The sequence below is a fragment of the Podarcis filfolensis genome (assembly GCF_964270895.1).
Source record: "Podarcis filfolensis genome assembly, chromosome: 18".
NCBI lineage: Eukaryota > Metazoa > Chordata > Lepidosauria > Squamata > Lacertidae > Podarcis > Podarcis filfolensis.
Genome location: NC_139622.1, coordinates 6,261,711 through 6,288,445, shown reverse-complemented (window position 1 = coordinate 6,288,445; position 26,735 = coordinate 6,261,711). Strand labels below are relative to the sequence as shown.

Genomic DNA, 26,735 nt, shown 5'->3' with positions numbered 1-26,735 from the left:
AAATGCACAACCCCTCCCTCCTGCTTCCGCAGGGGAAAGAAAATACGTCAGAAATCTATTTACATGATGTTTATTTCTGACATTACAGCACTAGAGAAAAACACGTCCTTTCAGTTCAGTTCTTCCAGCACGTCTGACAAACTTCCTGAACATGCGCAAATGGAAGGTTTCAAATTACACTCTTCACAAAGACTTATCCAGCCTGTGAACGTCCTGGGAAATTCTTTCCCACAGATAGGCACATCATGTGATGTCAACAATCTGTCTGCAGTGGTGATGTTTCCATATACTGACACCCTCCTCTTTCTCCTCCCTCAGGAGTCCTGCCTTGAGTTCCCCTGAGCATGAACAGAAAGCTCCTGTCTTGGGACTCTTCCCAGGAAAGGGGAATGAGTACAGTTTAGCATGTCCAAGATGTTGCAACTAGAATGAGATAAAAGTCAGTTCTCAGGCCTGCTCTGACAGAGTCTATTCATTAGCTTTTTGAAGCCTTCGCGTGCTGATAAAAGTTAACGGTTTTGCCTTGCAACAGCAGAGCAAATGAGCAGATGCTTAGCTGCTGAGAAAATGATTTTGAAAAGCTTTGAGAAGCTTTGAGCCTGCTTTGGGGGGGGGGTGACTTCGGGCCTAGGTGAGGTCACCTGTCCTCACCTCCTTCGGAAGAAGCCCCAGATAAAATGAAATGTGAGGTAAGAAAATATATTTGTTTATTGAAAACTGGCTCAAGAGTTGGATTGTAGAAGCTTCTCAGCTCTAATTCTGCAGTAGAAAAGAGTGTAACCAGGGATGTGTAACCTTGCTGCGATTCTGTAAAGGTGCACACAAAAGCTGGAGAATGCAGCCACAGAATTCAGCTCCCTAAGAATCTCAGGGTTCACTGGGGAGGTCGCAGAATTCTGCCAGAAGCGGAAACGGACATTTCCGCAATTTGCGCGTTCTTCGGAGGTCAGGAACAGAAAATCACACAAGCTAATAGAAGTGGTATTTTGCTCTTTTTAAATAATTTTTATTAAGTTTTCTACTTTACAATTAAAATATTCATTAAACAACCTTAAAATGTCAATGACTTCCCTTCTTCTCTTTCCATGGTTCATTTTACATATCATAAATCCCTGCATTTTTACAGAAACCATACCATTCAGTATTCCATTATTATATCCATTAAAACTTATTTACACTGTTGAATTTATCTTAATGCTGCCAGCATTTTCAAGCGTACACAATTTTCCCCCATATATTCAATAAACTTTTTCCAATCTTCTCTAAACGTATGTTCTTCTTGTTCTCTTATTCTATGTTAAGTCCGCAAGCTGTACATATACCATCAGCTTAAGTTGCCCTTCTTTAGTTAGGACCTCGCTCGTTTTCCATTTTGGGGCTAACAAAACACGGGCCGCAGTAGTGGCATACAAAAATAGTCTTTTTTGACACCTGAGAATTTCCATCTGAATTATCCCCAACAAAAAGGACTCTGTTGTTGTTTTTTTCGGAGAAATGTACTTTTAAACATTTTTTTCCAATTCATTATAAATTTTTTCCCATACAAGTGGTATTTGCAATGATTTTTTTTTTAGTCCACAAACATTACATAAATAATTATCTTCTGATGCTTCCCTTCCATTGAGATTAATTACACAATTACATTACTTCCAGGCTACAGCAAACAGCGAAAGAAGGTGTGTTTTTTCCAGAAGCCGAACTGTAGCAGAACAGGAACAGCACTGTTTGAGACGAACCCAGGACAGGACGAAAATCACTGCCTTTCCCTGCCCAACCGAGCTTTCATTTGGGAGTTTCTAGCCCTCATGACTGCAAAGAAATATACTCGAAAACATGTGGGCAATGTCGGACAAAACCTCTAATTTTTTCCACCTTCGCCACATTAAGCAGTTGGTCCCTTACCTTTCCCGCCCCGACCTGGCCACAGTGATTCCATGTGATGGTCACCTCCAGGCTTGACTACTGTAATTCGCTCTACCCTTGAAACTGTCCCAGAAACTCCAGCGGGTGCAGAATGCTGCAGCGAGGCTCCTTACAGGGTCCCTGCCATGGGAGCATATTCACCCAGTGCTTTACCAGTTGCACTGGCTCCCGGTGGAGTACAGGGTCAGATTTAAGGTGCTGGTTTTGACCTTTAAAGCCCTTTGTGGCTTAGGGCCCTCGTATCTACGGGACCGCCTCTCCTGGTCTGCCCCGCAGAGGACCTTAAGGTCCATGAACAACCATAGTTTAGAGGTCCTGGACCCTAAAGAAGTCAGATTATCCTCCACCAGAGCCAGGGTCTTTTCAGTGGTAGCTCCGACCTAGTGGAATGCCCTGTCCCATGAGACCAGGGCCCTGCGGGATTCAACTTCCTTCCGTCGAGCCTGTAAGACAGAGCTATTCCGCCCATTCAATTTGAACTTAGCCTGATCTTTTATTCCCCTTCCTTCCCTCCCCCTCCCCTTTTTATGAAGATTACCCGCTCTGGGATCCCACAGCTCATTCTCACCTGGTCTCCTCGCTGGCCCAAATAGGACTAATTTAGCCAGCTAGCCCTGGTGATCACCTAATGTTTATTGGGTGGATTTTCCCCCAAATTGATTTTTGAATTCTGAATTTATTGTTATTCACGTTTTATACTGTATTTTATGCTGTTTTTCGTTGCATCAATTAAGTGTTTTAAATTTGTTGTTCGCCGCCCTGAGCCCGGTTTCCTGAACCGGGAAGGGCGGGGTATAAATAAAAAATTATTATTATTATTATTATTAAAGCAGAGGAGGAATTGGTGAGAGATGTCCAGCAAGCAGAGGAAGGATGGACTCAACAAACCTTTGACTAAGGCCTGCTGTTGACCGCAGGTACTGGGGGGAGGGAGTTGGGCTTTTCTGAAGCTTATCACAGAGAGGGCAAGAAGAAAGCAGGCCACTCTCTTTACACTTTTGGCTTGCTCTCTTGTAAACAGCACCTCCATGCCTTCCTCCCCTCCCTGCTCAGTGGGAAAGAAGCAGTTTGGTCTACACACATCCAGCCCTGTCTCCCATCACCACCCCCTATTAAGTCCCCAAACGCCGTACAGGGGAAAGCAGCGGGGAGAGAGGGTCACAACTCGTCGGCCTGTTCCAGGACCCCCTTGCTGGGCTGGCCAGAGTCTGCCCAGGCCGTGGCTGCCACGCTGTGCCCTACGTGTTCCCCGGGACCTTCAAGTCCCTCCAAGTGCGAGTAGGCGACCTCGTGCAAAGGCTCAGTGCTGTTGCTCACCACGGCCTCTCCTGCGTCGTGGTGCCTTGACAAGACGTGGTGCCTTACGACCAGGTTTTTGAGGGTTCCATCCTGCTCCGTGTGGCCTTTGTGGGCGTATTGGGTCCAGAGGGGTTTCTCGGGCTCTTTGGAGCTCTGGTCGGTTTCCTTTGCCATGGGGTAGACAACCCTGGAAGAAGCGTCGTTGTTGAGGGACCTGGAAAAAACTGGGAAGAGGGGGAGAAAGGCAAGGCATGAGCGCCATGAGGGGCACATGGGCTCGAATATTCAGCAGGGCTCAGAGATTGAGGGGTCTGCCTTACAGAGAAGCATAGAATCGTATGATCTACTCTTGTGGCATTCCAAAGCAAAGGAAGGATTAAAGGTAAAGGGACCCCCGACCATTAGGTCCAGTCGTGGCCGACTCTGGGGTTGCGGCGCTCATCTCGCTTTATTGGCCGAGGGAGCCGGTGTACAGCTTCCGGGTCATGTGGCCAGCATCACTAAGCCACTTCTGGCGAACCAGAGCAGCGCATGGAAACGCCATTTACCTTCCCGCCGGAACGGTACCTGTTTATCTACTTGCACTTTGATGTGCTTTCGAACTGCTAGGTGGGCAGGAGCAGGGACCAAGCAACGGGAGCTCACCCCGTCACGGGGATTCGAACCGCCGACCTTCTGATCGGCAAGCCCTAGGTGCTCTGGTTTAACCCACAGCGCCACCTGCGTCCCTTCCTGGCCCTTAAGATCTATCTAAAGATTAACAAACAAATCAAAGAAGCTACCTATGATCTTTTATGGCTCAGGATGCCTGATGAAGCAACTGGCCTGTGTTCAGAATGCTGATACGTGCCTGTCAGGCGTAGAAAATGAACGGTAGAGAAAATGGCCATAAATACAGAGGCTTGTGGGATTTGATCAGAAATTACTGTCAATGAATCGAACCCAGTCAACGCCATGTTTTCATAACGGACACAATGGCTTGATGCATATTTTATAATTCCTCATAGTATTCCCACACTCTGGATATTTGCACTCCCACAACTCCAAGCCACTGCAATGTAGGAATCTCAACGAAAGCATCCCTGACAGATGGCCACCCAACCTTTGCTTTAAAACCTCCAAAGAAGGAGAGTCCACCACCTTCCAAGGGAGTCCATTGCCCTGCCAAACAGCTCTTCCCATCAGGAAGGTCCTGTCGCCTCTCACGTCTTCTGTTTCCCAGGCTAAACATACCTGACTCCCTCAACCATGCCTCATAAGGCTTGGTTTCCAATCCCTGTATCACCGTATTTTTCGCTCTATAAGACGCACCCAACCATAAGACACACCTAGTTTTTAGAGGAGGAAAACAAGAAAGCAATGCAAACCTCTTGAGCGAAGAGGCAGGAGTGTTCCCGCTGCGCTCAAGAGGTTTTGCGTGGCTATCCCTGAAGCTAGAACAGCGAGAGAGAGCGCTGCGCAGCGATCCCTCCGCTGTTCTGGCTTCTGGGATAGCTGCGCAGCCTGCATTCGCTCCATAAGACGCACACACCTTTCCCCTTACTTTTTAGGAGGGAAAAGGTGCGTCTTATAGAGCGAAATATACGGTACATTCAACTAATCTGTAATCATTTGCAAAATGTCTAAAGAAATTTTTCTGTTGCTCTTGGACATGGGTAGTCAAACTAAGTACCGGGGGCCGGATGTGGCCCAATCGCCTTCTAAATTTGGCCCACAGACGGTCCAGGAATCAGTGAGTTTTTACAGGAGTAGAATGCGTGCTTTTTAATAAAATCATCTCTGGGTTATTTGTGGGGCATAGGAATTTGTTCATTTACCCGTATTTTTTGCTCTATAAGATGCACCAGACCACAAGACGCACCTAGTTTTTGGAGGAGGAAAACAAGAAAAAAAATATTCTGAATCTCAGAAGCCAGAACAGCAAGAGGGATCTCTGCGCAGTGAAAGCAGCAATCCCTCTTGCTGTTCTGGCTTCTGGGATAGCTGCGCAGCCTGCATTCGCTCCATAAGACGCACACACATTTCCCCTTACTTTTTTAGGAGGGAAAAGGTGCGTCTTATAGAGTGAAATATTCGGTACATTCAACTAATCTGTAATCATTTGTAAAATGTCTAAAGAAATAATTGGCATTGGAATGGAGTCGGGGGAAGCTGCGCTGATAAAAAGACAGTTGGAAAAATATATACTAACGAAGCCGTATTCGACGGATGAACGTACACGATGTTTGACATGATTGAGAATCGTGGACTCGGGGGCGGAGAATTACAAAGCGTCAAAATCGAGATGTGGAAAACAGGGAAACAACGAGACTGAGATGCGGAGATATGCTTCAGAGATCCAGACCGTGGGGATCTCCGAAAAATTAATAATTATAATTTGGACTATAATTTGGTCTTTTTTATTTTAGTTTTTTATTTAAATTGGAGTATTATGATTGGATATATTAATTAATATCACCTTGCCCATCTGGCTGGGTTTCCCACCCATCCTCTACTGAAAAACCTCCACTTATCTGGAAGCTCCAAATTACCGTATTTTTCGCCCTATAGGACGCACCGTCCCATAAGGCGCACCTAGTTTTTTGGGGAGGAAATAAAGGAAAAAATATGTATTCCCCCCTGGCAGGCGCGGGGCTGGGGCGGGGGAAGCCCGAGCTTCTCCTGACCCCAGCCCCCAGAACAGGCAACTCTCCACAAGCCGCGAGAGCCCAGCGCCGGGCTCCCGCGCCTTGCAGAGAGCTGCGCGAAGCCTGGAGAGTAAGAGGGGTCGGTGCACACTGACCCCTCTCGCTCTCCAGGCTTCAGCGAAAGCCTGCATTCACCCCACAGGACAAACACACATTTCCCCTTCATTTTTGGAGGAGAAAAAGTGCGTCCTATGGGGCGAAAAATACAGTAGGTATATTTGCCATTAAATATGTTCTAAATCATTCCCTCCCCAATCCCGTGCATCAAATATTCAGTACCTCTGGCAATTTACTGTGTGTATGTGTGTGCTTGTCAGCCACTTATTTCCACCCAACCCATCGCTCACCTCTCACAGGTATGAAGTCTCCTTCCAACTCGGCTTTGTTGCGAGTGAAAGGTCTGATGGAGGGGAAGACAATCAGGGCAAAGGAAAGCAGCAGGACCTGAAAGGGGGGGCAGAAAGTAGAGTCAGGTGTCTGTCTTAAAAGGTAAAGGACCCCTGACAGTTAAGTCCAGTCGCAGACGACTCTGGGGTTACGGAGCTCATCTCGCTTTCAGGCCGAGGGAGACTGCGTTTGTCCGCAGACAGCTTTCCGGGTCATGTGGCCTGCAGGACTAAACTTCTTCTACCGTAACAGAACACCGTGACGGAAACCAGAGCGCACAGAAACACCATTTACCTTCTGGCCAGAGCGGTACCTATTTATCTATTTGCACTGGTGTGCTTTCGAACTGCTAGGTTGGCAGGAGCTGGGACAGAGAAACAGGAGCTCACCCTGTTGCGGGGATTCGAACCGCCGACCTTCCGATTGGCAAGCGCAAGAGGCTCAGTGGTTTAGTCTCAGTCTTAGTCATACCCATTAACTTCCACAGGCCCACTCTTGAGTAGGACTTGGAGGCCAGCAACCTCTGAAGGGCCACGGGGTCTCTCTCCATCATTGGCCCGGGCTGCACAGGCTCATCCAAGCCTAGACTCATCCCAAAACCTGTCTTGAAAGAGGCAGCGGGGAGGGAGAATAGACAAGCTTCTTCCACACCCACATGACACACACACACCCCACACACACTACCACGTACCGCAACACAAGTGCCTGTTTGGGCTGCTTTGCCGCTTGACTGCATCACCAGTCCTTGGAGTTTCTTCAGTTGCTGCAGGAGGGACCTGGGAAGAAATTAGGTGGTGTCATGTACTGAGTTGAATAGGATCCAAATTGCAGCAGTCTGATTGGTCCGCAGGAGCCACCCAATCCGACTCCAGGCGGAAGTGAATCTGCAACCTGATTGGCCTACAGGAGAATCCTGGAACTAGCCAATCACGTGGGGCCCATTTTGTAAATAATGTATATAAAGCAGACATTTCGGGGGAACTTCCATTCCTCACTACTATGAGCTGAGTAAAGAGCATGAAATCCACACTCGACTCCGAGTATATTTCAGGTGGATAACTAGGGATGGGTGCGTTTCTGTCCATTTTGGCGTCCTCGCGTTTCTATTCTTAAATTCAGTCCTCCACATGTCCTACATCTGCGCAGGTACAGATGTCTCGCGGTCGCTCTTCATCCAACCCCCCCCCCCCCCGTGAGTAATTGCTTCCCGGTTAAAAAGCAAAACTAAAACACCACCACGGAAGCAGGAAAACGACTTACAAGTTCTGCTTCTCCAAGTGAACGACCTTCCTTTGCAGCTCCTGGTTCTGAGCCGTGCAGGCGGACATCCTGGAGGACGGCAAAGAGGGTGAGTAGGAAAGGATAGCGAGAAGCCCGGTCACCCCTTAAAAGTTCCTTAAAACTTAAAACGTCCTGTCGGCTGAGAAAACGAGGCGGCAAGATCTATGCACGAGGAGCAGAGAGAACGGGGCGTAAAGCTTCTATTGGTGCCAGCGGCAGGTTCCCTTTCCGATGCAAGCGACAACTTCGCAGGAGGGGTTTTCGTCAGAACTGCAGCTAGGGAGCGGCAGATTGGTCCATCTGGGTCTCTTGTCTGAATCAGAGGATTGGGAAAGGCTTTCGCAGGCAGATCATCTCCTCTCCGATGAGGAGGAGGAGCGGGGAGATTCTAGAATGTACCGTATTTTTCGCTCCATAGGGCGCACCCCAAAGAGCAAAGAAGCCAAGACAGCCAGCGGGATCCATCCCGTTGGCTGTCTTGGCTTCCTCTTTAGCCACGCACAACCTCTCCAGCCGGAAGAGGCTGCACGCGGCTTCCTTCTTAGCCGCGGGGCTGGGGCGGGGGAAGCCCGAGCTTCCCCAGCCCCCAGAACAGGTCTGGGAGCGGAGCCACGGTTGCGCAGCCTTGCCACCACTCCTGTGCTGGTCCCAGGGGGAGGTTACCGTGGGGCGAGGTCCAGGACCTGAGTCCAGGGTCAGCAGACGGTCCTCCACGGGCGAAGCGGGGTCCAGGGCGAGGAGCAGGGCAAGGACAGGAACTCTCGAGGAACAGGACAGGGTGCTGGCCGAAACAGCTCTTCAACGACGTTGCTCCCGCAACCTGGGACCGGGCTGACTTGCCTTTATCTTCTCTGAGGCCAGGGGCGGTCCCGGCCCCCAGGAGATCTGCCTCTCCTGGCCTTAAGGCGAGCACTCCTCCTGGGAGAAACCAGTTCCCTCCGCCTCTCTGCCCTGAGCCTCTGCAGCTCAGGAGAGGCTGGAGGGTTACTGGACCCAGGGGGAGATTCACCTGTAGGCACTGAGTCCTCAACCACCTCCGGAGCCAGAGTGGATTCACCTGGTGCCTGCTCCTGAGGATCCAGCACAGGTGCAGGTGCTTCAGATCCAAGACCCTGCCCCAGTTCAGCCAGCCCTGGAGGCGGGGACTCCTGTGCAGGCTGGGTTTCCTCCGGTTCAGCCTCTGAATCGGATTCCCAGGCCATCACAACTCCCGGAGCTTACGGGCTGGGGGAGCGGTCCGCAGGCTTGCAGATAGCTGTCCTAAGCCCAGGGTGCACAGCGCCGCGCTCCCCAGTCTTCGGGCTGCAGGCTGCTATCCACAAGCCTTCGGAGCCCGGCGGGAGTTCCTGCCGGGCTCCGCAGGCTTGCGGATAGCTTCCTGAAGCCTGGAGAGCCTGCATTCGCTCCATAGGACGCACACACATTTCCCCTTCATTTTTGGAGAGGAAAAAGTGTGTCCTATAGAGCGAAAAATATGGTACATATCTAGAATGTATAGGCTTCTAGAATGGGAGGTGAAAGATGAAGAGGTGAAAGAAGGAATAATTAAGTGGGCGAAAGATTTTGGTAAAAATATCCAACTATCGGCATGAGAAAGATTGTGGAATAAAGAATGGAAATTTACAGCCTGTTATACACAAAAGTAAAATCTTTTGAAGACGTTTTACAGGTGGTATATAACTCCCAGCAAACTATCCAAAATGTATAAAACGAGATCTAATACATGCTGGAGGTGTAAACAGGCAGAAGGGACACTCTTTCATATGTGGTGGGGTTGCAAAAAAATTAAGAATTTTTGGGATATTATATATGACGAATTTTAAAATATTTAATCAAACTTTCATAAGGAAATCAGAAACTTTCCTCTTAGGCATTTTAGATTCAGATATTCCAAATGAAAAAAAGAATATTCTTATATGCTACAACAGCAGTAAGAATATTAATTACCAAAAATTGGAAAGGAGAATCAGTACCAACAAAAGAAGAATGGCAGGATAAATTATTTGAATATCTTGAACTGGCAAAAATGACGGAGACAATTGGGAGACAGCCAAACCGAAAGTTCAAAAAGGAGTGGGAAATTTATAAAGAATATTTAAAAAAAACAACAACAGTGCCCTCAAGTTAAAACCTTGACATTCTTTGATTAATTTTCGCAAACCACAATATGGATTATAAGTATGGTATTCAGATAACAGAAGAAATGGCGAAACGATTAAAGAAGCAGTTTATTAAACAGATAAGACAGACACACTTTGAGGAAGATGGAAATCTATTGGGGAAGATAAGGAATTGGGAATTAAGAATATGGTGGCAAAAGTTATTTTGTAAGAACGTATGAATTTATGTATGTATGGTTTTTTTTGTTATCATTTTATCATTTTTGTTAATTTCTTGTGTGTGTTTGTTAAGTAAGAAAACTAATAAAAAGCATATTATGGGGGGAAAGAAAGAAAGAAATTTAGGAAACCACAGAAAGAGGAGAAGTCAAATTTTAGGGTGTCAGATTGATTGTAAAACTAACGAAATGTATAAATTTGAAAAAGTATAAATAAAACTGAACTGAACACTAAACTCAAAAATTTCAACTTTCACATCTACTTTCCCACTTCCTTATCAGACTATGAAGAAATTCTGCAGGAAGAGGGCGCAGAAAGTATGACTTACCGGCTCTCCAGTCCGTCAATATACTCTTTCTTCTTCTTCCGACTTTCCTGCGCCGACTGCTTATTCCGGATCTTTCGGCGTATCTTCTTGAGGACTCTCTCCTCATACTGCAAGGTGAAAAGGAAACAGCTTGCTGTATTCTAGCCATGGGGCTACTAACTAGATTTTTATTTTATTTTTTCTGCAGCCAGCTTAAGGTAGGCATGGGAAAATATGTCCATTTCGATTTCTCGTTTCCCCCGCTTTTCTGTACTGCATTTCTATTTGGGTTTGAGAATTAACTTGTGGGAGAGGGATGCAAAGGCCCTTTGTCTCCCAGTTCCAGCTTGGTGTGATTCTCGGGTGTAATGATCTCAGGCAGGCAAGCAAGCAGTTTTGTGTACGTTTATTTACAACTTGCGGGGATGCGGGTGGCGCTGTGGGTTAAACCACAGAGCCTAGGACTTGCCGATCAGAAGGTCGGCGGTTCGAATCCCCATGACGGGGTGAGCTCCCGTTGCTCGGTCCAAGCTCCTGCCAACCTAGCAGTTCAAAAGCACATCAAAGTGCAAGTAGATAAATAGGTACCGCTCCAGCGGGAAGGTAAACAGCATTTCCGTGCACTGCTCTGGTATGCCAGAAGTGGCTTAGTCATGCTGGCCACATGACCCGGAAGCTGTACGCCGGCTCCCTTGGCTAGTAAAGCGAGATGAGCGCCGCAACCCCAGAGTCGGCCACAACTGGACCTAATGGTCAGGGGTCCCTTTACCTATTTACAATTTACATCATGGGTAGGCAAACTAAGGCCCGGGAGCCAGATCCGGCCCAATCGCCTTCTAAATCCGGCCTGCGAACCGTCCGGGAATCAGTGTGTTTTTACATGAGTAGAATGTGTCCTTTTTAAAAAAAATGCATACCTGGGTTATTTGTGGGGCAGAGGAATTCGTTCATTTTTGTTTTTCTTTTCAAAATATAGTCCGGCCCCCCACAAGGTCTGAGGGACAGTGGACCGGCCCCCTGCTGAAAAAGTTTGCTAACCCCTGATTTACATCCTGATTTACATCCGGGCCTGCCGCCCTTAGCTATGAGTTGGTCACTCTGAGTTTCCGCCCCGTCACAGCACAAAGGGCGCCAAAGTCCAGTCCTTCCTCTCTTACACTTCCGTTGCATTTTAACCCTTTCAGATCTTCTGGTTCGAGAAGGCGGGTTAACCACACACACACACACACACACACACACACACACACACACCCGCTATCAAACGAAGATCCCTCTACACCAGGAGTAGTCAACCTTTTTATACCTACCACCCACTGATGGAAGGAGGATTCAGCTTGTGCTGTAGAACCCCACACCACCCACCTAGAATCCTGAAACGCCCACTAGTGGGCGGTAGGGACCAGGTTGACAACTGCTCTAAACATTGCCTGCCTCCTGGTTGCATAGCATCCCCCTCAATGTCATCTATCTCCTCCCCTCCTGCCTGTGAGCTTTCCGAGTCTGGGAACTCTTGGTGAATAGGGGCCAAACTAGCCCACTCCTGCTCTGGCTGTGGCTGCAATTCCTCGTCTCCAGAGTCTCCCTTTGTACAGGCATTCCTTCACTCCAGAGTCGTACTCTTCCCAGGCATTCGATTCAGCCACATCCCTGACATCAGGTGAGGCAGGCAGGTGGGACGAGGAGTGCCTCTGGTCGGGATGGCAGCTGCAGAGCTGCAATTGCCTTGGTAGCCCCCCTTGTCAGGAGTGCGTGCAGGAGCCAGGCCCTGTGACCAATAGGACTTTGCAGGACTGGGGCCTTCCTAAGTTTGTTCTGAAGAGGCAAGGTGCAGCCACACAGGTGAGGCCGATTGGTAACTCACAGCACCTGGTGGCAAGAGCTGGCAAGGGATATAAGGTCAGCATTTTCCTTCGGCTCTTTGCCACAGCAACACATTCCCTGCCTTGCTGCGTTTGGCTCGACTCCTTGCTCCTCAGACCCCTGACTTTGTGACTCCTTGCTTCTTGATTCTCTGACCCTTGGCTTCTTGACTCCTTGCTTCTCGCCCCTTGGACCCCTGACTTCGTGACTCCTTGCTTCTTGATCCTCAGACCCCTGACTTCGTGACTCCTTGCTTCCTGACCCTCGGACCCCTGACTTTGTGACTCCTTGCTTCTTGATCCTCGGACCCCTGGCTTCTTGACTCCTTGCTTCCTGACCCTCGGACCCCTGACTTCGTGATTCCTTGTTTCTTGATCCTCGGACCCCTGGCTTCTTGACTCCTTGCTTCCTGACCCTCGGACCCCTGACTTCGTGATTCCTTGTTTCTTGATCCTCGGACCCCTGACTTCGTGACTCCTTGCTTCCTGACCCTCAGACCCTTGGCCTCTTGACTCCCGGCTCTCTGACCCTCGGACTCTTGGCTCCTGACTTCTGGACCCCCGTTCCTGCTCCCTCCCCGCCATCTTGCCCCCGGTCCTGACATCCCCTGCCGGAACTTCGATCGCCCGTGAACTGGACCATGACACCTCTCCCCCACTACGCCCATGGGCCAATGGCCCATCTAAGCCACCATCCTGTCCTCACAGTGGCCGCCCAGACGCCTGTGGGAATCCTGTAAACACAAGAGCCCTCTCTCCTCCTGCAGTTTCCAGAAATTGAGGCATTCTCATTGAGGCATCTGGTTGGCCAATGCAAGAAGAGGATGATGGACCAGATGGTCCAGCCTTTGTCCTGGTGTGGCATTGGGCCTGATGTTTGCCTCACCTTGGTAAGAGGCAGCTGGGTGGGTAGAGTCACTCCTTCCTTGGCCAATAGCTTCTTCTCATCCTCGGTCAGGACCAGTTCCTGGCAGGTCCCGGGGGTTTGTCTCAACAGCGATGGGTTCATGCCTTGTTGGTGCTGCGACATGACAAAGGGGCACATTAATCAAAGCTGAAGATGGCCGCTTACTAGGTGCTTCAACAGAAGACAATACATGTACAGTGGCACCTCAAGATGCGAACGGGATCCGTTCTGGAGCCCCGTTCGCATCCCGAACGGAACTGTTATGTACTGAGTTGAATAGGATCCAAAATGCAGCAGTCTGATTGGTCCTAGAACAATAGGATTCAGAATGCAGCAGTCTGATTGGTCCTAGAACAATGCTGCAGTATGATTGGTCTGCAGGAGCCACCCAATCCAGCTCCAGATGGAAGTGAATCCACAACCTGATTGGCCTACAGGAGAATCCCAGAATTGGCCAATCACGTGCAGCCCATTGTGTAAATAATGTATATAAAGCAGATACTTTGAGGGGACATTCATTCCTCCTCACCACTATGAGCTGAATAAAGAGCATGAAATCCACTCTCGACTCTGAGTATATTTCAGGAACGCAAGACGCGTCGGCGCGTGCACGGGTTGCGTTTCGCCGCTTCCGCAAATGCGCGTGACGTCATTCTGAGCGTCTGTGCATGCGCGAGTGGCGAAACCTGGAAGTAACATGCTCCGTTACTTCAGGGTTGCCGCGGAGCGCAACTCGAACGCGCTCAACCCAAAGCACATTCAACTCGAGGAATGACTGTACTGTAAAAGCAAACCAGGATTTCTCGGAAACCTCCTGAAAGCTTTAGCCTGATTATAATAATAATAATATAATAATAATTTATTATTTATACCCCGCCCATCTGGCTGGGTTTCCCCGGCCCCTCAGGGCGGCTTCCAACCGAATATTAAAAACAATACAGCGTCAGACATTAAAAGCTTCCCTAAACAGGGCCACCTTTGGTTGTCTTTTAAAAGTAAAATAGTTGTTTATTGCCTTGACATCTGCTGGGAGGGCGTTCCACAGGGCGGGTGCCACCACCGAGAAGGCCCTCTGCCTGGTTCCCTGTAACCTCACTTCTCGCAACAAGGGAACCGCCAGAAGGCCCTTGGCGCTGGACCTCAGTGTCTGGGCTGGACGATGGGGGTGGAGACGCTCCTTCAGGTATACAGGACTGAGGCTGTTTAAGGCTTTAAAGGTCAGCACCATTGAGAGTCTCACCATCTCACAGCTGTTTGACAGCAGAAGGTCCTTTATGGTCAGGGTGCACGAATTCAGCTGGGGGGCGGCTTGTTCCTGCCTCTCCTCTGGGTAAAATCCTGCCTCCCACATATCTGCAAAAGAGGAAACAAAATGCTCAGAGCTGCTGCATTTAAAAAAAACGGGGGGGGGGGGCATATAAGAAGCTTTTGGCATTACAGTATCACAATGTGGGATCTTTGGAATTTTTAAAAAAATTAATTAATTAAATTTATTCCCGCCCCCCCCAAACCAAATAATCATATATGCAACAACTCTGGGGAAGGGCTTGAAGAGGCCCCACCCCCAAAAAAATGTTTTTGGCATCATGGTATCACAGCGGGTGGCCTATGAGAGTACAGTGGTACCTCGGGTTACATACGCTTCAGGTTACAGACGCCGCTAACCCATAAATATTACCTCGGGTTAAGAACTTTGCTTCAGGATGAGAACAGAAATCGTGCTCCGGCGGTGCAGCGGCAGCAGGAGGCCCCATTAGCTAAAGTGGTGCTTCAGGTTAAGAACAGTTTCAGGTTAAGAACGGACCTCCGGAACGAATTAAGTACTTAACCCGAGGTACCACTGTAGTTGGAGGGGGGTTAAAATGTTTTTAGAAAAAATGAAAATGGTAGAAAATAATAATAATCAGGGAGCAAGCAGTTCGGCAGGAGATCAATAGGGAAAACAGATTTTTTTTTTAAAAAAAGTGCATTAAGATTATTTTAAAATGACCGATTTTGGGAGGAGAGGCCACAGGTGAGTCATGCGTGTTCAGCATACATAACTCTTGTGCTTTCCGCTGCTCCAGAGGGATGGGACACGAAACAATGGGTTCAAGTACTAGAAAGCAGATTCGGACTAAACATTAGGAAGAACTTTCTGACGGTAAGAGCTGTTTGACAGTGGTCTGGGCTGCTTCGGAAAGTGGTTGACGGGAGGTTTTTAAACAGAGCTTGGGTGGCCATCTGTCAGGGATTCTTTAGCTGTGATCCCTGCCTTGTAGGGGGTTGGACTAGAGGACCCTCAGGGAACCCTTCCAACCCTTGTTGTTGTTGTTGAGTCGTTTAGTTGTGTCCGACTCTTCGTGACCCCATGGACCAGAGCATGCCAGGCGTTCCTGTCTTCCACTGCCTCCCGCAGTTTGGTCAGACTCATGTTTGTAGCTTCGCGAACACTATCCAACCATCTCGTCCTCTGTCGTCCCCTTCTCCTTGTGCCCTCCATCTTTCCCAACATCAGGGTCTTTTCCAGGGAGTCTTCTCTTCTCATGAGGTGGCCAAAGTCTTGGAGCCTCAGCTTCAGGATCTGTCCTTCCAGTGAGCACTCAGGGCTGATTTCCTGCAGAATGGAGAGGTTTGATCTTCTTGCAGTCCATGGGACTCTCAAGAGTCTCCTCCAGCACCAGAATTCAAAAGCATCCATTCTTCGGCGATCAGCCTTCTTTATGGTCCAGCTCTCACTTCCATACATCACTACTGGGAAAACCATAGCTTTTACTATACGGACCTTTGTTGGCAAGGTGATGTCTCTGCTTTTGAAGATGCTGTCTAGGTTTGTCATTGCCTTTCTCCCAAGGAGCAGGCGTATTTTAATTTCGTGACTGCTGTCACCATCTGCAGTGATCATTTCCAACCCTACAATTCTCTGATCGTAAGCAATGCGCTTAGCACCAGGTCCTGGAGACGGAGGGCTGTCCCCTGGCTGTCCCCGTATTTGGTGTGGGATTCAATCACATACTGACAAGATTCAGGTGATGCAATTAAAATTGGCTGGCAGGTCTCGGAGGAAACTTCTCCCTCGAAAGGTCAGGCTTTTAAGAGATAAGGAAAGTGACAGGGCCAGGGCAGCAGCTGCTCTGACGCAAAACAGCCATCTAATCTCCCTGCAAACAAATCAGGAGAAATAAGCCCTCTGGAAGCCCCTGCGATGTCCACTTTCCCTTCTGTTTTCCAATTTGTTTGCTCTGGTGCATTTTGCACGAAGACGAAAACAAGGTAAAAAAAGACAAGTTCGCAGGGTACCCCTCAGCTCGGCTTCTTTCTGGCTTTGCTCAAATGAAGAATGTGCAAGCCGGTAGGTCGTACAGAGGCTCAGCCCATCAGCCTTGCTTCCCACCAACCACTCACCCCAGTAACGTATGGGGGGGATCTCCTGGCAGCAACACAGACGCCTGCAAATCGTTGCTGTGCAGAGACAACTACACCATCCAATGTTCAATATCAGGTTTTTCTCTTTCTGAGCCTAACTTGGGAGAGGAAGGCTAGCCGTGGAGAGGAGCGATTCATGCAGGTAAGGTAAAAAAAAAATATGGTAAAGGCCCCTGGACGGTTGAGTCCAGTCAAAGGCAACTCTGGGGTTGCGATGCTCATCTCGCTTTCAGGCCGAGGGAGACGGCGTTTGTCCACAGACAGCTTTCCGGGTCATGTGGCCAGCAGGACTAAACCGCTTCTGGCTCAACAGGACACCGTGACGGAAACCAGAGTGCACGGAAACACCGTTTACCTTCCCGCCAGAGCGGTACCTATTTATCTACTTGCGCTGGTGTGCTTTCGAACTGCTAGGTTGGCAGGCGCTGGGACAGAGCAACGGGAGCTCACCCCGTCGCGGGGATTCGAACCGCCGACCTTCTGATCGGCAAGCCCAAGAGGCTCAGTGGTTCAGACCACACGCCACCTCCTGCTCTGAGCAAGGAACAATCGGGACAAAAGAAATAAGCAAGGTTTTTGATTGACCATAAGGAAATTGAATAAACAAGGTTTGGAGGAGGAGGAGGAGGGAGAAGACATTTGATTAGTTAGATCTGCAACAATTTTTTTTACAATCACGCGATTTGTTATGAAACAAATAATTCAACGAAACTGATGCAGCTGATCCAGCGATACCAACTTTCAATGACCACTTCTCACATCAAATGGGGGCTCCTTTTGAGTGGTCGCACGCAGCCCCCCAGATCCCTGTGCGACTCCTGGTAGTTTGGGCTGGCTTCATCCTCCCCAGGCTGGATACCTGGAGGTCTCCGCCCACCTCAGCTAATCGCCCAATCCCGCCTGGGGAGGCGTTGCCAGGGGATTGGCCAGGTAAGCGGAGGGAGGTGAATCTGTCCTGTCCACAGAACAGAAGGTGAATCTTACCTGCAAAGTGGCCGCCGGCTCCAGAGCTTCTCCCACCCTCCCCTCCCTCAGTTTTTTTGCAGGTTAACCTCTTCTGCACAGGTACGCAGGTGCTGCTACATCAGGGTCAGGGCCGGAAAGGAATTTTGCTGCATTGGCAGGTTTTGCCTTTCCCATAGCAAACCGTCACAACTTTGGCGGTTTCAGGCCTTGGGCGGAATCGTTTAGTCTATCTTACTAAATGGGGGGGGCGTGAAGCGGTGACCCATGCCCCCCCTTGCGGCGGTGATACCAGGGTTCCCCATGAAAGGGGTCGTGAGGGGAGGCTTTGGCCATACGCCGAAAAGCTGTCATTGCTCTCCCCTGCGACGGTGGCATAACGGGAGGCGGGCTCTCTCTGCTTGAACATATGTTCTCCAGAGCCAGCCCAATCCCCACACATTCTGGATAACCCTGGTGTCTCCCAGATCCCCGGCTGGGAAGGATAAACGCCCAGTGCCTAAGCCAAGGTCTCCCTGCATCTGAAACTTAATAAAGTTGTGGCCAATTTTAATCCCGTAGCATGTTGTCTTGTCGTTATTCCGCTCTGGGGTTGGGGGGACTCCGCCTGTCCATGCAAAGCTGTTTACACGCACTGTGGGAAAAGCTGGTCTAGCAAAAGTCGAAGGGCTCACTCACTGAAGTCTATAGACACCTCCGCTTCTCTAAGCTCAGCACCCGGCCCTTTCAGAACAGGGAGGGCCCGGCAGGAGTCTGGGCAGGCAGGGTAACCCAAGTCACTGTGTGAACCTCCATCAGAGTAGGCTCCCGGGCTGCCCGTCGGCACGTAGTGAGGGGGGCTGTCCAGTTGGTCAGAGCTGGGGTCCTCGGAGATGCCGCTGTCGCTGGCCGCCGGGGACCAGCTTGGGGAGTCGAGGGCGGCATCTGGGGCCCCCAAGATAGAATTGATGAAATCCTCGTTCTCTTGAACTTTCAGCAAACGCTGTAAAAAGACAGGCAAGTTGTTTGTTTAGTCATTTAGTCGTGTCCAACTCTTCCTGACCCCCTGGACCAGAGCACGCCAGGCACTCCTGTCCTCCACTGCCTCCCGCAGTTTGGTCAAACTCATGCTGGTAGCTTCGAGAACACTGTCCCACCATCTTTGACTGTGTCGGCCACAGCAAACTATGGCAGAAATGGGAGCGCCTGATCTGTCTCCTGAGGAATCTCTATGTGGGACAAGAAGCTACAGTTAGAACTGGATATGGAACAACTGACTGGTTCAAAATTGGGAAAGGAGTACGACAAGGCTGTATATTGCCTCCCTGCTTATTTAACTTATATGCAGAATTCATCATGTGAAAGGCTGGGCTGGATGAATCCCAAAAAGGAATTAAGATTGCCGGAAGAAATATCAACAACCTCAGATATGCGGATGACACAACCTTGATGGCAGAAAGTGAGGAGGAATTGAAGAACCTCTTAATGAGGGTGAAAGAGGAGAGCGCAAAATATGGTAAGGAGTCGGTGAAAAAGGAGACCTGACCTCCCTGTTTGTGAGAGAGCTTTGCCTGGGAACTGTACTTTAAGGGTGCTGGGTGTTGAATGGAAAACTACAGTTCCCTCTTCCCTTGGGTGGGGCGCCACAGCTGTTCAAATTCATGGTGTTACAGAACTGGGGGGGGGTGTCCCTCTAAACACTAAAATCAATAAATGCTAGGATTTGGGGGTTATTTGTGATAGGAAGGGAGACTATAAGCTGCAAAGGTATTCCTGGGTAGCCTGGCCAAACTAGGGCTGTTAAGAGAGCCATCGTGGGTGGTAGACAATGGAACTTTTCGCACCAGTTGTGGACTGGAGATTTAGAAAGTTGCCTGGGTAAAACTGCTCTGGGGGAGGGCAAGGGGCTTCTGGGAAGGAGGTGGAGGAAACGAAGAGAGATCCATCTTGGCAATGAAGGAGGAAGGACTGCCTGCAATGCTTTGGGTCCCGTGTAAGATCTGGATCCCCTCCCTGCAGACTGAGGGTGTAAATAGGCGAATAAACCCTAAAAGCACAAGAGTCTTTGCAGTGTCTTCTGCTCTCCAAAGGGGAGACCGTATGTTGGTGCCTGTTATGTACTGAGTTGAATAGGATCCAAATTGCAGCAGTCTGATTGGTCCTAGAACAATGGGATCCAGAATGCAGCAGTCTGATTGGTCCTAGAAGAATAGGATCCAGAATGCAGCAGTCTGATTGGTCCTAGAACAATAGGATCCAGAATGCAGCAGTCTGATTGGTCCGCAGGAGCCACCCAATCCAACTCCAGGTGGAAGTGAATCCACAACCTGATTGGCCTACAGGAGAATCCCGGAATTAGCCAATCATGTGCAGCCCATTGTGTAAATAATGTATATAAAGCAAATACTTTGAGGGGACATTCATTCCTCCTCACCACTATGAGCTGAATAAAGAGCATGAAATCCACACTTGACTCCGAGTATATGTCAGTGCCTGTGACCCCATGTGCTCTGGCCACTGCTTTGCAGAGAGAGGGGCCAGACATCGGGCTTTTGTGGTGTGGGTGTCTCCCGCAAGAGTGATCCCTGCATTGCAGGGGGCTGGACTGGACCATAGCTGTCAAGCGTCCCTTATTTGGCGGGACAGTCCCTTATCCCAGCGCCATGTCCCGCTGCTGCTGTCCCTTATTGATTAAATAAGCTACTGAAGGTAATGGGGCCCTTTCTATGTCCAGCTGTCCTTTGTCAACAACAAATTGTTGCTTTTGTGTGTGTTGAATATATGCTATATGGTCATTTATGGACCTAATAGGTATCTAAAGCCATTTGCACGCAACAAAAGATGTATTTTATCAAAGTAATTGTTGATCCCTTATTTTGGCTGCTGATCCCTTATTTTCGAGGCTGCCGGTCCCTTATTTTCAAATCTGCAAGTTGACAGCTATGGTCTGGACTGAGCCTTGGATATCCCTTCCAACCCTACTGTTCCATGATTCCCTCTCTGCTTCTGTGTCGCTACAAGCTCTTAAACTCACGCTGTCTTCCAGGCCCATCCAAGCTGTCGCCGTTGACCCAATCTCCACGCTGCGAAGGACCCCATCCTGTTGGTCAAAGAGGAGGTCCAGCAGCTCCATGCTGTCAAGGCTGGCGGCAGTCATGTCTGCAAGAGAGAGAGAGAGACAGAGAGGAATCAGCATGGCCAGAAGCTCAGGACTCTGTGCCACATCCACAGCATTCATCACCATGCAGAAATAACAATAACAACAATAATTTATTATTTATACCCCACCCATTTGGCTGGGCTTCCCCAGCCACTCTGGGCGGCTTCCAACAAAATATTAAAAATACAATAAGACATCAGACATTAAAAACTTCCCTAAACAGGGCTGCCTTCGGATGTCTTCTAAAAGTCAGGTACTGTGGTACCTCGGCTTACAAACTTAATCCGTTCCGGAAGTCCGTTCTTAAACCGAAACCATTATTAAACCAAGGTGCCTTTTCCCTAATGAGGCCTCCCGCTGCCGGTGCCCTTTTACCATTCTGCTTCTGTTCTTAGACCGAGGTAAAGTTCGCAAACCGGGACAGTACTTCCGGTTTTGCAGAGTTCTTAAACCAAATAGTTCATAAACAGTGTTGTTCTTAAACTGAGGTGCCACTGTAGTTGTTGTAGTTCCTTGACATCTGATGGGAGGGCGCCACCACCGAGAAGGCCCTCTGCCTGGTTCCCTGTAACTTCGCTTCTTGCAGTGAGGGAATCACCAGAAGGCCCTCAGAGCTGGACCTCAGTGTCCGGGCGGAACAATGGGGGTGGAGACGCTCCTTCAGGTCTACTGGGCCGAGGCCGTTTAGGGCTTTAAAGGTCAACACCAACACTTTGAATTTTGCTCAGAAATATACTGGGAGCCAATGTAGGTCTTTCAAGACCGGTGTAACAACAACAACAACAATATATTATTTATACCCCGCCCATCTGGCAGCTTCCAACAAAATATTAAAATACAGTAATGCATCAAACATTAAAAGCTTCCCTAAACAGGGCTGCCTTCAGATGTCTTCTAAAAGTCTGGTAGTTGTTCTCTTTGACATCTGGTGGGAGGGCGTTCCACAGGGCGGGCGCCACCACCGAGAAGGCCCTCTGCCTGGTTCCCTGTAACCTCACTCTTCGCAGTGAGGGAACCGCCAGAAGGCCCTCGGAGCTGGACCTCCGTGTCCAGGCTGGACGATGGGGGTGGAGACACTCCTTCAGGTTTCCTGGGCCGAGGCCGTTAGGGCTTTAATAGTCAGCACCAATACTCGGAATTGTGCTCGGAAACATACTGGGAGCCAATGTAGGTCTTTCAAGACCGGTGTTATGTGGTCTCGGCAGCTGCTCCCAGTCCCCAGTCTAGCTGCCGCATTCTGGATTAGTTGCAGTTTCCGGGCCACCTTCAAAGGTAGCCCCACGTAGAGCGCATTGCAGTAGTCCAAGCGGGAGATAACCAGAGCATGCACCACTCTGGCGAGACAGTCCGCGAGCAGGTAGGGTCTCATCCTGCGTACCAGATAGAGCTGGTAGACAGCTGTCCTGGACACAGAATTGACCTGCACTTCCATGGACAGCTGTGAGTCCAAAATGACTCCCAGGCTGCGCACCTGGTCCTTCAGGGGCACAGTTACCCCATTCAGGAGCAACTGCCCGTACATAACTGCTGGATGCTGACTGCCTATAGTCTGCTAATCCTGAAGTGTGCTGATGGCTCTTAAGTATCAGTCGCTGTGATGTTCAGGCTGGATAAAGACTTTGAATTTCCCGAACGACCAGTCAGGCATGTGTCTCTACCGGACTCCTACTCGTGTGTAGGACCCCTGGGATCTCACGCTGTTCAAAGGCTAGGGTGGCATGCAGCAATATGCAGAAAATCAGCAAGTGGTTAAGTGTTCACGTCCCTGGAGTGAAAAGCTTTGCACTGGTGTCTCCCAACCTTGGGTCTCCAGCTGTTTTCGGACTACAAATCCCATCGTCCCTGACCACTGGTCTTGATAGCTAGGGATGATGGGAGCTGTAGTCCAAAAACAGCTGGAGACCCAAGGGTGGGAAACTGAGTTTTTAAACTGTGCTTGCAGGGTACCAAAATAGGAGAGGCTGCTTTTATCCTGGCCAGGTGGCACCTCCTTCAGCCAATGCAGACTTTTGAGCACTGGAGTTGCTTTAATACCAGTGATCAGCAGAGCTTTTCAGCAGGGGGCCGGTCCACTGTCCCTCAGAGCTTGGGGGGGGGGGGAATGCACGAATTCCTATGCCCCACAAATAACCCAGAGATGCATTGTAAATAAAAGCACACATTCTACTCATGTAAAAACACACTGATTCCTGGACCGTCATGGGCCGGATTTAGAAGGCGATTGGGCCGGATCCGGCCCCCGGGCCTTAGTTTGCCTAAAGGTAAAGGGACTCCTGACCATTAGGTCCAGTCGTGACCGACTCTGGGGTTGCAGCGCTCATCTCGCTTTACTGGCCAAGGGATCCGGCGTACAGCTTCCAGGTCATGTGGCCAGCATGACTAAGCCACTTCTGGCGAACCAGAGCAGCGCACGGAAACGCCGTTTACCTTCCCGCCGGAGCGGTACCTATTTATCTACTTGCACTTTGACGTGCTTTCGAACTGCTAGGTTGGCAGGAGCAGAGACCGAGCGACGGGAGCTCGACCCGTCACTGCGGGGATTCGAACCGCCGACCTTTTGATCGGCAAGTCCTAGGCTCTGTGGTTTAACCCACAGCGCCACCCGCGTCCCTCTTAGTTTGCCTACCCATGCTTTAAGTCTGTCCACATTAAAAGTCTAGCTGCAGCATTTTTTTGTACCAGCTGGGGCTTCTGGACTAGGCACATGGCATTCTTGAGTCTCAAGGATGCAAGTCCATGAATCACCCCACGGCCAGCCTTCCCCTGTCCAGGAATGTCTGTCATTGACGCACCAGCTGGTAGAACGCACTCTTCCTGAGCCTCAAGGGACAAAGGCAGATCCAAAGGCCACCCTCAAACTCCATTCCTGTTCTTTCATAGGGAGAGTAGCCCCCGTCCAGGGAGATGTTCCATTTCCCAAAGTCTTTACCACTGAAGCCACTCATCCCCAGTGCCTCCGTCTTCCCAGTGTTCAAGCTGAGTATATTAAAAAGGTAAAGGGACCCCTGACCATTAGGTCCAGTCGTGGCCAACTCTGGGGTTGCGGCGCTCATCTCGCTTTACTGGCCGAGGGAGCCGGCGTACAGCTTCCGGGTATGTGGCCAGCAGGACTAAGCCGCTTCTGGCGAACCAGAGCAGCACACGGAAACACCGTTTACCTTCCCGCCGGAGTGGTACCTATTTATCTACTTGCACTTTTGGTGTGCTTTTGAACTGCTAGGTTGGCAGGAGCTGGGACCGAGGAACGGGAGCTCACCCCGTCATGGGGATTTGAACCACCAACCTTCTGATCAGCAAGCCCAAGGCTCCGTGGTTTAACCCACAGCGCCACCCGCCCTCATCTAATGGGGTTGCGGTGCTCATCTCACTTTACTGGCCAAGAGAGCTGGCATTTGTCCTCAGACAGTTTTTCCGGGTCATGTGGCCAGCAGGACTAAGCCACTTCTGGCAAACCAGAGCAGCGCACGGAAACGCCATTTACCTTCTTGCCGGATCTGTACCTATTTATCTCCTTGCACGTTTGGCGTGCTTTCGAACTGCTAGGTTGGCAGGAGCAGGGACCGAGCAACGGGAGCTCACCCCGTCATGGGGATTTGAACCACCAACCTTCTGATCAGCAAGCCCAAGGCTCAGTGGTTTAGACTACAACGCCACCTGCATCCCTCAGTACTAGTATAAAAACCCCTTAAGGCTTGAGGACAGTTTATGTGAAAGATCACCTTAATGACTTCCAGATGTGCCCAGTCGACTACTTCGATCTGAGGAACTGGCGCAGGTGCCAGTAATAATTATTCTGCACTTGTAAAATACCAACATTTTAACGTGGCAGTGCCTACACTTTGGAACTCCCTGCTTATTGACATCAGGCAAGTGTCTTTGCTTTGCTCTTTTCAGTGCCTGCTTAAAACATTTATTATTATTTTTTTAAGGCAAGCCTACCCAGACATGCAGGGATGCGGGTGGCGCTGTGGGTTAAACCACAGAGCCTAGGACTTGCCGATCAGAAGGTTGGCAGTTCGAATCCCCGCAATGACGGGTCGAGCTCCTGTTGCTCGGTCCCTGCTCCTGCCAACCTAGCAGTTTGAAAGCACGTCAAAGTGCAAGTAGATAAATAGGTACCGCTCCAGCGGGAAGGTAAACAGCATTTCCGTGCGCTGCTCTGGTTCGCCAGAAGCGGCTTAGTCATGCTGGCCGCATGACCCGGAAGCTGTATGCCGGCTCCCTCGGCCAGTAAAGCGAGATGAGCGCCGCAACCCCAGAGTCGGCCGCGACTGGACCTAACGGTCAGGGGTCCCTTTACCTTTACCTACCCAAACATGCAGCATTTGAGATTAAGCACAAGTCTTTAGCCGATCATTGATTTTAATTATCTTTCAAATGTTTCCAAGACCGTTTTTTAACAGACTGAAAATGTTAATGTCCTATTTAAATCTTATTTTTTGGTAAACAGTTCAGAGGTTTTATTACGATCCAGCAGTACATACATTTTCGGGTTTTTTTACCCCAAACATGTTTAGCGCTTAGTACAGTGTGTGGTTTTGCAAAGCTGCTTTAAACAAATCCATCTAAGGAAAAGATGTAAAACATTTGAAATACGTGAAATAATCAATATTAAACCACCAGGTTTTAGCCTGAGCTTTGACACCAAGTACGCATTCTGCTACTGTGGCTCAGGCACAAGCTAATTCAGGCCCCGTGAGCAGAATTCATGCATGCACAATTTCCCAATTCATGCCTACCCACAAAATCATGACTCTTCAGCAATTTTGAACATGTTCCCCCGCTTTGAAAGGGATAATTGCAAGCAAACGCAAATGCCACTGTAGCTGGGGCTGTTAATCCAAGCAAGCTTGTGTCATATGCTCACCTTACGCAGAGTAGACCCACCAAAGTTAATGAACGTGACGGATCAGGGCTGTGCCCAGCGTGAGCTGTTCTCGCCACAGACCCACTGAAATTCATGAGCGTGACTAACTTAGGTCACGTAATTCCAGTACGTAGGTCTGTTCCAAGTGGAACTAAAATTGGAAGCAAGCCCTAGGTTTGTTGGTTTCGATGGGTCTACTCTGAGCAGGATCTGCAGGGTGTGGGTCTGAGCCAGACGCAACCCAAACTGTTTGTTGTTTGCTTGCTCAAGCGGCTAACAGGCTTAACTCAATACACCACTCAATGTCCAATCTCCCCTCCACCCTCCCGTCTCCATCCTGACCTTCGTCCTCTTGTTTGCACTGCTCAGGTTTCCAAAGATGGCCCAGGTTGGGTCAAACGGTGGCGGACGCGGTGGGGTTTTTTGCACCAAATCCTGCCACAAACCAAATTGCACCAACTCACCCCAGCCGTGTGTCGGTGACTTCTGCCTCCTTCGACGTGGCTTTTGCCAACCGGCCTTTATTCCAACTCGATGGCGGCTGAGTTTTTCTCTCCTCCTGTCTCCCTTGGGTCCCTCTGCCCCGAAACCTCCTTCCACTGTGTAGCAAAGTTTAAACTCCAACTAAACAAAACAAAAAAAGACAGCGTCAGGGGACTAGAAATCCCTCCCCTCGCCCAGTCCACCAATGGGACCAAAGACTGGTCGTTGATGGGCAAAAAGAAGGAATTGGCGCCGCTGGGTCAAATTGAGTAACCGTTATCTAAATAGCTTTTGACCACCACCGCCCACACCTGCTCCTTTCCAGTCTGGGGTGGGCAGTGAGTCCATAGGGGCAAAGTCCTCTCTTGGGCTGTGTCGCATGGCGAACTTTTACCTAGATTTCAAGAATAGCTTCCTCTCCCTGAAAAAGAACAGCATGTTCAATAATTGCCTTCTAGGGTCAACCCTCTGGTCTGCCCTTTTTATTGCAGGATGGTCAGACGCAATCTATCTTTCCAGGTTTTCTGCTTCATTGGAAAAAACAGAAGGAAAGAATAAAACCAATGAATAGAGGAAAATGGATAGTAGCCGTGTTGTAAACAAAAATTGCCCTTTTCCCTTATGGGGTATCCAAGAGCCCATATAGAATCCTTACATAGGTTCCCTATTGGTAGGAGAGAATAACAGAGGCCAACCAGAGAATATTGAGAAGCAAAGCAGCTAGTAAGGCTGATCTGTATTGATCTGTTGCAACAGGGTGCTCCCCTCACCCGCAGGAGAGAGGAGAGACCCAGAAAAATGGCGCGCAAGCCCTTACAAAGACTTTTGAAATTGCCACCCTGTAGATCAAGACCACCCCCAGAAACATCATACATACATCACAGAAGGG

The 26,735-nt window shown here is 49.5% G+C and overlaps 2 protein-coding genes across 3 annotated transcripts in view; one reads left to right on the top strand and one right to left on the bottom strand.

Moving 5' to 3' along the window:
* The window catches only part of TNFAIP8L1 (TNF alpha induced protein 8 like 1), a 155,847-nt gene that overhangs the window by 107,288 nt on the left and 21,824 nt on the right, over window positions 1-26,735 (top strand). The gene's annotated exons all lie outside the window — the stretch shown is intronic.
* On the bottom strand, window positions 1,492-26,304 carry CREB3L3 (cAMP responsive element binding protein 3 like 3). 2 transcript variants are annotated; one of them, XM_083594707.1, is made up of 11 exons: window positions 26,158-26,302; window positions 25,828-25,987; window positions 20,371-20,495; window positions 18,036-18,339; window positions 14,230-14,342; window positions 12,969-13,103; window positions 10,245-10,351; window positions 7,557-7,625; window positions 6,988-7,072; window positions 6,257-6,353; window positions 1,492-3,446 (listed from the first exon to the last, which is right to left on the bottom strand). In XM_083594707.1, exons 3-11 carry the CDS (start codon window positions 20,491-20,493, stop codon window positions 3,082-3,084), a joined length of 1,398 nt encoding a protein of 465 aa, XP_083450833.1. In that variant the 5' UTR covers window positions 20,494-20,495; window positions 25,828-25,987; window positions 26,158-26,302; the 3' UTR covers window positions 1,492-3,081. The 2 variants fall into 2 exon arrangements, with proteins under 2 accessions (XP_083450833.1, XP_083450832.1); XM_083594706.1 differs by having other exon boundaries at window positions 25,828-26,304.